This window comes from Phaenicophaeus curvirostris, chromosome 6, assembly GCF_032191515.1.
Source record: "Phaenicophaeus curvirostris isolate KB17595 chromosome 6, BPBGC_Pcur_1.0, whole genome shotgun sequence".
Lineage (NCBI taxonomy): Eukaryota > Metazoa > Chordata > Aves > Cuculiformes > Cuculidae > Phaenicophaeus > Phaenicophaeus curvirostris.
This window is the reverse complement of record NC_091397.1, coordinates 14501848-14514582: the sequence shown is the minus strand read 5'-3', so window position 1 is coordinate 14514582 and position 12735 is coordinate 14501848. Positions and strand designations below refer to the sequence as shown.

The 12735-nt window shown below is 42.2% G+C and overlaps 1 protein-coding gene across 3 annotated transcripts in view; it reads left to right on the top strand.

Moving 5' to 3' along the window:
* Positions 1–411: 411 nt before the first annotated feature.
* The window catches only part of CREM (cAMP responsive element modulator), a 34073-nt gene continuing 21749 nt past the window's right edge, over positions 412–12735 (top strand). The window contains exons 1-2 of one of the 3 annotated variants that reach the window (XM_069859349.1): positions 412–544; positions 5918–6041. In XM_069859349.1, coding sequence (XP_069715450.1) covers positions 5922–6041 — 120 coding nt within the window. In that variant the 5' untranslated portion in view covers positions 412–544; positions 5918–5921. Of the gene's footprint in view, positions 545–5142; positions 5247–5917; positions 6042–12735 lie in introns of those variants that run through there. The other 2 variants (XM_069859347.1, XM_069859348.1) reach the window with 2 other exon arrangements.

The window sequence follows — 12735 nt, the reverse complement described above, 5'->3', positions numbered from 1 at the left end:
CACCTTACAAGACAAACAAGTGTATGAACAAATTCTCGCAGCCCTAAGGTTATCTCTCGGCTTAAAGCAGCTACGTCTTAGATGACATATTTCTGTGACGAGATAATTAAACACACAAACCAGCTGCAGCAAAACTTATCACTTAATTCTCTCAAAAGGGAAAACACGCAATATCGGGGATGACTGACGTAAGGGAGACGCTTTGGGTCAGGACGGGCCCGCGAGGCCTCTGCCCCCCCACCCGCCGCCAACGGCCCGACCCGCCCGCGGCCTCGAGGAGGCGGTTGGCCCGTCCCCGCGGCCGTTGGGCCCCGCGTAGCCAATCGCCGCTGCCGCCCGCGCCCCGGCTCCTCCTCCTTCCGCGGCCGCCGGGGCTGGGAGTCTCCGCCGACGCCATTTCCTCGGCGCCCCCGCGGCGGCGCGGCCGCATCAGCGCTGACGTGAGGCCGTCGCGCGGCTCCGCCCGGCGCAGCAGCCCCCCCCCCCCCCCCTTTCCCCCTCCCCCCCCAACCCCGTGACGGGGGCAGCGCGTACGGGGCGGCGGGTGAGTGAGGGAGGGGGCGGGGACACGGGTGCGCGCGCGGCCCGACCCCCCGCGGCCCGACGAGCGGGGCAGCGCGGCGGGCGGCCCCGGCCGGGAGCGCGGCGGGAGCGCGGCGGGGCAGGGCAGGGCAGGGGGCGCTGTGCCGCGTGCCGGCCGGGAGCGCGCGCGCCGGGGGGGGAGGGGAGGGGGGCGCGGCCTCGGCGGCGGGAGCGCGCGGAGCCGCCGGGCTCCGAGGCGCGCGCGGGGCGGCCTGCGCTCCGGTCCGGGTGGGGGAGCGCGCGGGGCGTTCTTCTCTATAGCCCGGGCGGGGGAGCGTGCGGGCCGTTATTCGCCTTTAAAGCCCGGGCGGGGGAGCGTGTGGGGCTTTCTTCTTCTCTACAGCCCGAGCAATGGGTTGTGCGGGCTCCCCGCTCCCGTGCGGCCCGGGTCCCCACTCCGGGGCGCGGCGCGGCTCGGAGCGCTGGTCCCGTTAGGGTCCGAGCGAGGTGTGGAGGCGCAGGGCGAGCCGCTCGGTGCCGAGCGGAGGGAGCAGCCCGTCCGGGCGCGGTTCCCCGGGCGGTCATGGTGCGATCGGGCCCCTCCCGGCCCCGGGGCGGGCTGGGCTCGGGAATACCCAGGGGGTTTGATGGTTTTGTTCTGATATTCTAAGAAGAAAATAACAGGGAGCAAAGCGAGGAAACGTATCAGAGCTTAGGAGACTCCAGAAACTTAGTTTGAGCCGATACTGAAAACTTTAATAGGAAGATGGCACTTCTAGTCGGGTCTGTTGCAGCGTTGCTGGTTTCCCTGGGTGAACGCTGTGAGCGCCTTGCTGGGCAGTGCGGCTTCCCAAAGCAGCGTAGTAAAGCAGATTACACGCTTCATACTTAGACGTGCGATGCTTTCCCGAAACTAGTGCCCTCTGAGAGCTTCCGCACCACGGGGTCATCGATAAATGCAAAATAGGCGTTTGTAAATTTACATCCTTGCTCTCGAGTAACTTCCCTGTGAATAAAGCCTTCAAAGAGAGCTGGAGCAAGGGCTGAAACATATTGATCAGCCTCCTACAGTTTCCCTTGTAATAAGCACCTTTGTAAACGGTCTCTGATGTATAAAGTATTTTTGAAATAAAGAAGTTGTCTTTCAAATGTCTCTGGGTACTTAATTAGACAGCCACATGTTTCTAGTTATAGGAAACACTGTACCGGCTTGCTTGTGCAGTTTAATTTTACCAGACAGACGTTAAATATTTATATTAATGTTCAGTGATGTAATTGTAAAGCAAACATCAGTATTGGAGGAAAGTGAAAGGATTTTTTGTGCCCTCTGTGTTATATTAGAACACATCTTTATAAGGATGTTATCCTTAATCTTTTTGTGTGGGTGAAAATATAAAAGGTTCACACCTTTAGCTGTAAAAGACTTCTGATTTTTTAGGTCACCTGGGCAGCGTTCTCCTTTAGCCGATCCTATGTGTTAGTGTCTTCCCATCAGGGATGCTGCTGCTGCATGTTGAAGAAGCTTTTGATGTGCACTGTAGGCATCTTCTTAGTCAGAGTTTACATGCTGCTGACCTTCTGTACCTTAGTGTCAGCGACTGTAGTAAAGGTGCTGATAGGTATTGAAATGTTACTAGCGAGATAACAGTCAAGCCTCCTGCCACATCCAGAAGATATCTTGGCTGTTTTGTAGGAAAAAAACAGGTGTCTTTGCCTACATTACAGAAAGTGGGGGTTTGCCCCCTTTTTATGGGAGTAGAGAAGTTTAACTTGTTTATTAATTTAAAAATCTAGACAAATACTTACAATTACTGCTCAGTGATGGTGAGCAACCAAGGTAGAAAATATGAATGGATTAGAACTGAATATAAGGCTAAAGCTTGTACATTATTAGTCATACGATGAAGAAAAATGTATAATTTTAAACACAACCTGACCATGTACCTTAAGCCTGTTTGCTTGGTTTTCTTTTAAAAGAGGAGGAAGGTAATGGAAACTTTGAAGTGTGTTGTGTATTACTGTTGATACATCCTTACAAAGGATTTTAAGTGCTTACAACAGTGTTTTCTTTTTTCTCACTCTGGAACTTAAAAGCAATAATTAAGTTACAATTTGTTTGCAGTGTGGACTGTGTGATACAAGTGGAAACTATCTTGGTAGTTTCTGTATTGGATTAATAATTGTTTCTTACCACAGTCCCTCTTACTGATGTTTTAGACAAAAATAGTTATGGTCTTGCTCTGTATTTTTCTGTACATTTATTAAAAACACTTCAGTGTATTCATAGCAAAATTATATATGAGATAATACAGGAAATACAAAGCCTGTACAACTCAGGTTGTACAAATTTAAGAGCTTGAGTGTGCGCTGAAGGCAGCAATAGCCTGGACTGGACTGTGCAGTTCAGAGGTTCTTTAGCATGCAGGGCTTTGAGCTGTGCACAAGCCCACGTGAAGTGACCTGGCCCTGTGCGGCTGTACCATGTCTGACCCCGTGGGATCAAATGCCCGCACCTGATCTTCACCTGCATATTCAGTAACCCCCTATGGTTAGGTCTGTTGGAGTTTCCTAATCTTATAAGATGTCTGAATTATGATACTAGTGCGCTGCATTTTGATTTCAGTAATCTCTTTCACTGAATTTTTATAGCAAAGTAACTAGTGTTATCCTTTAAAAGTACTTGTGTCCTTTGTTACTTTTGGTTTTGTTTTATAGGCTGTAATTGTCTGTATATTTGGATCACATTTTCAGTCAAGTCTCTCCTACAAAGATACTAGAATTACCAGGTTCTCAAAAAAAGTAGATTTCAGCTTCTCTAGAAAGAGTATTTTGCTGTGTTCTAGGATAAAAGTTGCATTTTACAGCAGTAAACAAAACAAAGCAAAACTGATTAAAAGCAGTATACATATTTTCAGATTTTACTCTGCTCCACTAAAGATTTAAAATAGAAAATAATTTGTGTTGAGTTGGAAATCTATTTAAGAACTTAAATTTGTCACGTATGTCATAAGTCTTAATTACATTTGTTATTTCATTGGCATGTAAAATGCTTGCTGTTGTTTTTGTAATTGAATGTAGATAATAGAAAAAGTCCTTTGTCTGTACTGTGTTTTGTAAAATACTAGGAATAACTTGCTACTGAATTTTTCTCTTGTGCTGGTGCTCTTTTCGGAGCTATTTGCTAACTCAGTAAGGGGAGCACAGCAAATAAAAACACTTTGGGAGAAAAATCCTGATAAAGTCATAAAAGTAAATTAATTTTATAGTGTTCTACAATCAGTGAGGAAATATGCTAAAATTTAAAAACTAAACCCTATTTTTCACAATGTGAAAATCCTTTTTTCCAGGTAAAAATTCTATGACATGCATCCGGTGGGAATAAAAATATGTGGGCTTACTTCCATCTGTTTTCTGTGACAGATGGCTTGGGATAAGAAAATACTTCAGGGCCTGTATAAAGTGAATTAATTCTGACTATATTCGTATCTTTAGGAAGAGATTACAATTAATATGTTGCCAGTACCTATGCGTTATTTAATCTCCCTTGGTGTGTGAGCTGTTCTGAAGCTTATGGAGGAATTCTTAGATGAACCAGATAGCCCTTTTTATGTATGAATGGTTATGTTATGTGGATGGTCCCGATTGACTGAAGAGGAACATTTTTTTTTTCTATTTTTTTTCTCATTATTGTTGCATGGAATGTATCTATAAACCCAGAATGATCTAATAGGTAAACGTTACGGAAAATTATGCTGGAAAGCTTGTTGAAAACATTCTCCCCAGAGTTGCTCAACTGTGGTGAATTTTAGTAGATCTTTCTCTAGATTATATCTAGAGAAAAAGGTGGTTAGTGGTAACTAATGAGATGGGAATGTAGAAAGATTTTAGGTGTAAAAGGTCTCCTTATGAATCTAATCTGAATTGATAGTGGCATAGAGTATGTAACTTCTGTTGGCAGAAACACTAATGTTAACTCATGAAGTCTTGAGTTGCGTACAGCTTGGCTGCCGCTCGCCATGGTGCTGTTGGGTCTGGTCCCTGCAATGCCATAGAGGAATACAAGCTAGAAATATGCTTCTCTATAGTTATGCCAAAAGGGTGATTCCTGAATAAAATTACTTATTCTCCTCCAAGATTGTGGAATAGTATGTAAAATTGTGCCACGAGAGTAGCTGGGTTTACATTTCCTTTGTTTTAATGTAGTTAGCTTTTAACATGTAGGATTAAGTTCAGGAGCGTCAGGGTCAGGCACATAGCAGGCTTCCTTCCCCATCTCTTCCATCTCTCAGTGTTAACACCTGAGAAGAACTGCAGTAACTATCAGCCAATTAAAGAGTTGAACTTTGAGTTCAGCTTGGCTCGCCATCCCCTAGTTGCAGTTTACTGAACTTGAGGAAGCGAGATTTGCTGCCTCTTGAAGCCCATAATTATGTCACATCTTCCTTTTGCAGCCTCAGTTCCTTGTGTAAATGAGGTATAGGTGGAAGTATGGCCACAGGCATCCCGCCTGCTTATTGCTGCCTGACCCTGTCCTGTCTCTGTTCTGTTTGTAAACTGACCTGTTGCCATGGCAATCTTTGTGACATCACCTGTTTAATGTTGCACCTTCAGTGCAGGGTTTGGTAGGAGAGGAAGGGAGCCGAAGAGAACCAAGCTCTTGTTTTAAAACACACACCTTCCGTTATGAATAAGTATGCCAGGAAATATGGAAAAGCAACTGCCAGGTAATTACATTCTTATATAGCAGATATATTTGGAAGTTTCTCTAAGGAATCTAAGCTCATAGTTTGAATTGAAGGTCAGGGAGGTGCTTCTTCTGTGAAGTTTACCCTACTTTTAAACTTGCAACACAAGAATTGTTGTGCGTCTTGAGCCACAAGTAGTTTACAGGCAATTGAAGTGTAGATCCCAGCTGGGGGTCAGCATCTCAGAAGGCTCGAGAGGGCTGTAGCAGCATGTGGCCGGTGGTCAGCTTGAGCCTTGTCCAGTGGGAGACGTGGGGCGTGAGGGCTCTGCTGTGGGCGGTGCTGATGGGCCACTCTGGAGTGCTGTGCTCCCAGCCCTGCTGCTGGCACTGCACAGGACCCTGGCAGTCTGTGCTTGACCCTTCCCTGAGGACCATTTCCAGAACTGCTTCTCCCTGCATCTTTCCAGAATACTTGTTTTAGAGCTCCTGGATACATGAGTGAGCATTTTAATATGGGAGAATAGGAAGAAAAGGCTTGGGAGAATAGGAAGAAAAGTTAATCATGTAGTTTAGAGAGAAATGCATTTATTTTCTGTTAGTAGTTAGTTGTCTGCTCCAAATATAAGTCTGGAATTGCTGTTTTCTCCCTGGGTGTCTGATATACTTCCCCATATTGCATTATTTAGATATCTTTGTATTTACTTTTAGATACATGACCATGGAAATGGTTGAATCACAGCAGGATGACAATGCAGTGGATTCTGTGCTAGAGGGGAACACTGGTCACCTTCGGAATCAGCCAGGCCAAAGTCATATTTCTGCAGCATCTGATGTAAGTTGAAATGTAGAAAAATGAGAAGGATCAATAAAATGATACTCAAAACTGCTATGATTTTTAAATGATCAATTTATATGGAGTTCTTGGGTTTTCCAAATCTTGTTATTAAATAGGAAAAATACAGCAAAGATATACTGAACTATGCCTGTGGTATTTAACAAAGGACAGTTGTAACATTAGGTCTGTAAAAAGATAATACTTGTAAGTGACTGAGGCACTTTTATTTTTTTTTTAATTCCACTTTTCCAAGATGATTAAGTTTATTATGTAGGTGGGAACAGGGTCTTAAAGAGATAAAGTGGCTGGAAGATCAAACATAGCTAAAATGCGTGTATCTTGAAATATGTGTGAAATGAAAAATGAATAAAAATAACTGTTTCTTTTCTAGTTCCAGTTTTTGTATGGAATGTGTTTTGTCTTCTTGCTAGTACATTTTTAGTGCATGCTTGTTTTGTTTCATCCCTGTGCATCCAGTGACAGTGTCTGGAGTTCTAAAAGTACACCTTGAATGTTCTGTATGGCAGTCATACGTGAATTCTTCTTTGGTAGTTAATGGATAAAAGATGACATGATAATAATTATCAAGCACTAAAAACATACACTCATACATTCAGCACTTCAGAGAAATAGTGTCCTTGCCTGTACCAAGAATTATAGCTTCTGAAAGCTGTATAGACCCTTTATTTCACAACAGATTTTTGAAGATCCTTCTAAAGGGACTGATTTGGAAAAAAAAAAGTTACAGAATCTCTTCATCATCAGCAGTTAGAAATTACTTGGTAAGATTTGATGCCATGTGTTTGGTGTGATAGATACTTGATTTACACTGTAGGTATGGTTTCAAGACTGAATGCAGCTGGTTTTTGTCGAGTCTTCAGCCACAAAGACTGCAAAGTATTGATGAACGCTTATCTGTTGGTTTTGTTACCTGTGGCATTTGTAGTGGCTTTGATGCCTGCAGCACCGGGAATACTGTTGTTCTGTGTTTGTTTTTATTTTTTTTTTTAAGAATGGAGCATGAAACCAAGAATTTTATTGGATCTGCTCTATTGATGTTGTCCCTCATTTATTCTTTCCTTCACAGTTCAGGTCAAATTTTGTGTTTTAACTTTATAGGATGATTTACATGTGAAATCTACTGGCTTGTGCAGTGGTCTCTGAGGAAAAGTCTGGTGAATGGTCATGTGGAATTTTTAATATTGATCTAGAGACAAAGCTGCCGTTGGTTGTCTAGGAAGGCTTCTGCTGCGTGCCCAGGGAAAACTCTTTATGTTTATCTGCATTTCATGCTCAAGTACTGTGTGTGAAGCTTCAGCCATATTAGGCATGGGCCTCAGGTCGCTCAGTTACATCTCTGTAGTACTTATGGATCTTGGACAGTTAGTGCTAAAATGAAACACATATGGCTCACTTTGAAGGCTCAGGATAACTGTCTGGAGTTACATCTGGGAGTCCCCCATTTTGGCCAGATGGCCTGAGAGCCAGCTGGGACCTGCCAGGGCTCCTCTGAGCTTGTGGCTGTAGTCAATGTTCCTCCCCGTGTCATCCAGAAGAGTGGAGCCGATGCCATTGCACGATTGTTTTCACAACAGTGAAGCTGAGGGGCCACCAGTGGCCACCTGGGAGACCACGCTCACCCCCTTGGCGCTTGAAGGCTCAGTTAGCACTGCATATAGTGGTAGAATGGGCCCTGGTGGGATGCCTATCACTGAAGGGACTTGTGACATTCCTTGGGCTTAAGATGAAGAGGACATTCTTATGTTCCTAGCTGGCAGGCTGCTTGGTCATGAGGAGGGTTTGAGGCACATGTTAGAAGGGGTTAATCCCAGTGGGAGGCAGGGACCTCCTGTGGAACATCTCCTGCCTGCTTTGTCTGGTATGGGATAGGAAACTCATGTGTTCCTGAGGAATTTGTGGCTGTGGTGCTGGTCTGGTATCTGTATTTTGGCTGTTGTGGAAGGGCCTGGATAGCTCCTTCTCTCTCTCTCACTTCTGGAGGAGTGCAGTTAGAAGACAGCCACTTCAAGTGACTGAAATGGACCCTATGCCAACTGCCTATAATCTCTCCTACTAATTCCCTTGCGAATATGCAGGAATACGAGAAGAGAAAAATGAGTTGATTCTTACCTAGAGGTAACATGCCTGGTTACTGTGAAACTGAAGACTCCTTTTCAGACATCTTTGAGGGGGTTTTGTTTTTTTTTTTTTTCTCAGCCAATTATTTGTTGAAACTTGGTTTTGTTCAGTCAGAAGTAAAGCATTTTAATACGCTATGTTTTAATATTAAATTTGTAGTTTTCTGCTTACTATCAAAGAATCATGGAATGGTTGGGGTTGGCAGGGACCGCTTGAGATCATCCAGTCCAACCCCCTGTGCAAGGAGGGTCAGCCAGAGCAGGTTGCACAGGACTGCGTCCAGTTGGGTTGTGAATATCTGTGAGGATGGAATCTCCACAACCTCTCTGGGTACCTGTACCGGTGTTTTATATCTTGCTCTTACAGTTAAAGAAAAGCTATGTGGGTTGTATTTTTTTTTTTTATATTCAGATGGAATTTCGTGGATTTTAATTTGCTTGGGTTTTGTTTTATTATGACTTTGGCCAGGGGATGACTAGCAAAATGATAAGGGATATGACTGCATAGGATATGGGGTTTTGTGCGGTATTTTTTTAGATTTTCTCCTCTTGTCTCCCCTGACTGGAGAGAGGGAAGGTGTTATGAAGCTCTGTGGTGTGATGCTGTAACCTCTAATGCTGAGGGGAACCTGTTGTACATTATTGACAGAGAAAAGATAGCATCTTTTTTTTTTTTTTTTCTTTTTTTCTTCCTGACTTGTGTAATAGATATTGCTATATACTGGTCCGTTTTCTTTTGATGATGAAAGTAGAATTACTTTTTCTGCAAAAGTAAAAGTTGGTAAATCAGAAATTAGCAAACATGAGACTGATCTGTCATCCATTGAGGCAAAATTGATTTTTTTCGGTCTTAAAAGGGTTCTTCTTTAAATAAAATTTATTAATGTGGAATAAAATTGCATTTATGGTTGATTTTCTTGCATGCCTCACTTAGGACCAGTAAATGAACTGACATGGTATTGTTTTGGTGATCCAGTCAACAAAAGAATTAGGATAGGCAAATAGCATTGAAATATTCTGATAATATTGGTTGTAGTCAAACTTGTATCTCAGAACTGTTACATCTGCACTGGTATTCAAAGAGAAATCATGTGTTCCTTTTGCAGGATTTCTAGAAGCTATACTGTGTTTTGTGGTGCCCTGTTCTCAGCTACATTAAATGAATCTATAAAAATAATAAGAGGAATATACTTTTTCAGATTTGACATAATACTTTCAGTTGTGTTATTTTCTTTAATCCTACATCCTTGATAAGTTCTTCTTTGAATCATTCAGTTTGTCATATTCTGACTATCAGTAGAGTTGTCTCCTGTCTTCATCTGAGATACCATCTGTTGACCCTGAACTAGGCACAGGTCCAGATTTCCAGAGCAGGCCAAGAGTGTTTTCTGGAGCCTGGAGTGCATTGCCATTACAAGATGGGACTCCTCAGGTTTAGCCCTTAAGGGGTATTCTCCCCGTGGGCTCTTGGCATCAAACTTCATGTTGAATCCAACAACAGACTGAGCCCTTTAGGAGTTTGCAAGGCTGTTGTAAATGTGGTTCTAAAACCAGCATACCAAATGCAAGCCCAGGACACACAGTAGAGTTGGTGTTAGAGCATTATGAACCTGCCAATTGTTGCCATTTTGTGTTTCCTCAAGGGTATGCTGTTACCAAATCGCTGAAATCAGCCTAACACTGTCTTCCGTAAAGCTATGTGTTTCTTCCTGGCTTTAGCTTTGGAACCGACCAAGACTTTGGCTTTTCCCTGTTGATACTGGTGCCTGAATGTGGTGAGTCCTTGACCTTTTATTAGGTGAATCCAGGATGGGTTTGCCTTGTCTTTTCCCTTTCCAGAAGTACACTTCATTTTACTTCTGGAGTCCTTGTGGTGTTTAGATTCTGCAGCGAGGACAAAAATCAGATGGAGCTGTGCCTTGTGTACTTCATATCAGCAGTGTTTGAGTTATGAGGGATTGAATGTGAACGTAACCTCTGTAGTTGCTCTGTAATGAAAAGTTATCTAGCCTTGGGTGACGAGGGTGCTTAGATCCACAGTATAACTGTTAACGTGGAAACTTCTTGAAGCTGGATAACTGAGGATTAACCTCTTTGTTTGAAATGTGTGCCTCAGTATGAAGACAGTTCTTGATCTTTTTTGCTGGCTGCTTTTCTCTACCCTCTTTGAAGAGGGAATACTTATGAAGCGTGGAACCGTACTGCTAAAACAGAATGAATGGGTGGTATTGGTGAAGCTGTTAGACTTGACTTTTGTGTACTGAAGATGATGGAACCCAAAAGGATACTACAACAACTGAAGGCTTTTTGCCATTGCCAGGGACATAACCCTTACACTGTTTAACCAGGTGCTTAATGTGTTAAGCTTCCCCTTACCCCCTGTGTTTCCGAGTTGCTTCTGTGGATTGTTTTCGGTCACCGTGCCAGATAGCCCTTGAAGTAATGATGTTAAAGGTAGCATTGCTCATCACTGATGTCAGAAGCTAATTTTTTAGCCATGTCTGTTTCAGTCAGCAGTGATGCATGATAGCATCAAAAGGTTCCGGTATTTCAGTTAACATGGACGTATTCAATTTGAAAACAATACAAAGGGAAATGCGAATCAAAATTATTTTAATATTTTATAATACTTACAAAAGATGGAAAATCAGAAGTTAGAAAGAATTTTTCCATTTTGGTTATAGAAAATAAATGAAATATGAAAGCATCACAGACATTTTAAAGTAATTTTGTAGGTTATATGAATGGATACTTGTGGAAACTCAGCAAACTGACAAATCAAATTGATCTATATAAAATAGTTATAAATGAACAAATAAATTACTTTTTGTTTGATCCAGTTTTAAAATACTACGGTCTCCTCTTCCCTCAACCCTATACTCCCTCTTTAATCTCATCTCTGAATTAATGGGAACAGAAGAATTTCTCCTGTGATATTGAAAAACTTAGTATTTTTAAAAGGGAATTGGCTGAACGTGGTGTTCCTTTTTCATTCTGTGCTTATAGTGAATAAGGAGCTTTTAAATGAATTTAGTGTTTCTTTATCTTGAGTACTGATTACTTCCTGATTACATGTGCCTGACCCATTGTGTACTAAGAACAAGCTCAGACTCTTCACCTTGTACTGTTTTGTGTGTGTTGAACTCGAAAGTTCATTCTGATACACACAATATTGTATCAGATTGCAGCTGTCACAAAGCAGTAAATCCAAAGGTTTGGTTGCAATTTCACAACTGCCTTTTTAATGTTTTGAGAAGCACGCATTGTAGATGTTTAGACGGCTCCATGCTTTTTACTTGAAGCTTGGGTTTAGGGTGATGTCGCCTTTGAGGAAAAAGTAGATCAAGGGTTTAGTCCTTCAAGGCTCTCTCGATCTCAATCTCAAATATCTATTTCTGATAAATTTCTGATATTAGTATTTGTTTTATAGATTGGGAAGAAGTTTTGTGTGTCCTATTTACATATTGCCATTTAATGCCATTTAAGGAGTGATTTTTTCCATTTCAGGGTTAGAAATGCCCTCAATTGTTCTGTTTCCCGAAAAGTCGTCCAGTTTTCTATAACAATTGAACAATTAAGTAGTGAATGTATTGCAAGGTCATATCTCTGTTTCCTAGAAACATTCATTGTTTCTTCAAGATAATCTGAACCAACATCTGTTCTTTTTGGTAGTAGTGGATCTTAATAGTAGTTAAAGTTTTTCTCTTGCCTCCTGAATGGAGTGTTATTCAGGCACACAATGGCTTATGGGTCAGGAATGAAAGCTTCTATAACATTTGAAATTCAAAAAAACCTTTAATGTGATTACAGAAAAATATAAAACTTTTTTTTTTCCTCTTTCCTTATATTCAGCATTCATCATGTCTTCCTGCTTGCTGTAATATCTTTTTACCTTTATTGCTCATACCAGGTACCTTTTGGGGCTGAAAACCAAGCTAGGAAGGGAATAGAACCATAGAACCATAGAATCATAGAATAGTTTGGGTTGGAAGGGACCTTGATGATCATGTATTTCCAACCCACCTGCCATGGGCAGGGACATCCGACCAGATCAGGCTGCCCAAGGCCCCATCCAGCCTGGCCTTGAACACCTCCAGGGATGGGGCAGCCACAGCTTCCCTGGACAACCTGTGCCAGTGCCTCACCACCCTCATAGTGAAGATTTTTTTCCTAATGACTAGCCTAAATCTAATACCAGAATTTTAGATATAACCCTGGGTTTATTCTTTTATGTGGGGAATATAGAAATAAGTTTTTTCAGTGTGGTTTACTTTGAAAAACAGTATCTCTTTTAGTTTTTATTGTACGATTTATGTTTTTCTCTCTCTTGCTTTTCTGAGTTTAGAGATGTTTCATCATGCTGGCCTTGAGATCAATCATGTTTTCCCCTCTAAGTATTTGTTTCTGTTAATAGAATTAAAAAATAATAGCATAAATACTGAACTGTTTCTTAGCACGTATATGTTTAACTATTTCTTAACCCATCCTCAGTACTGATGGTGGAGAGCCAAGCGCTGGGCAAAGTTGTGTGTACTCTAAAATGTTGTCAGATG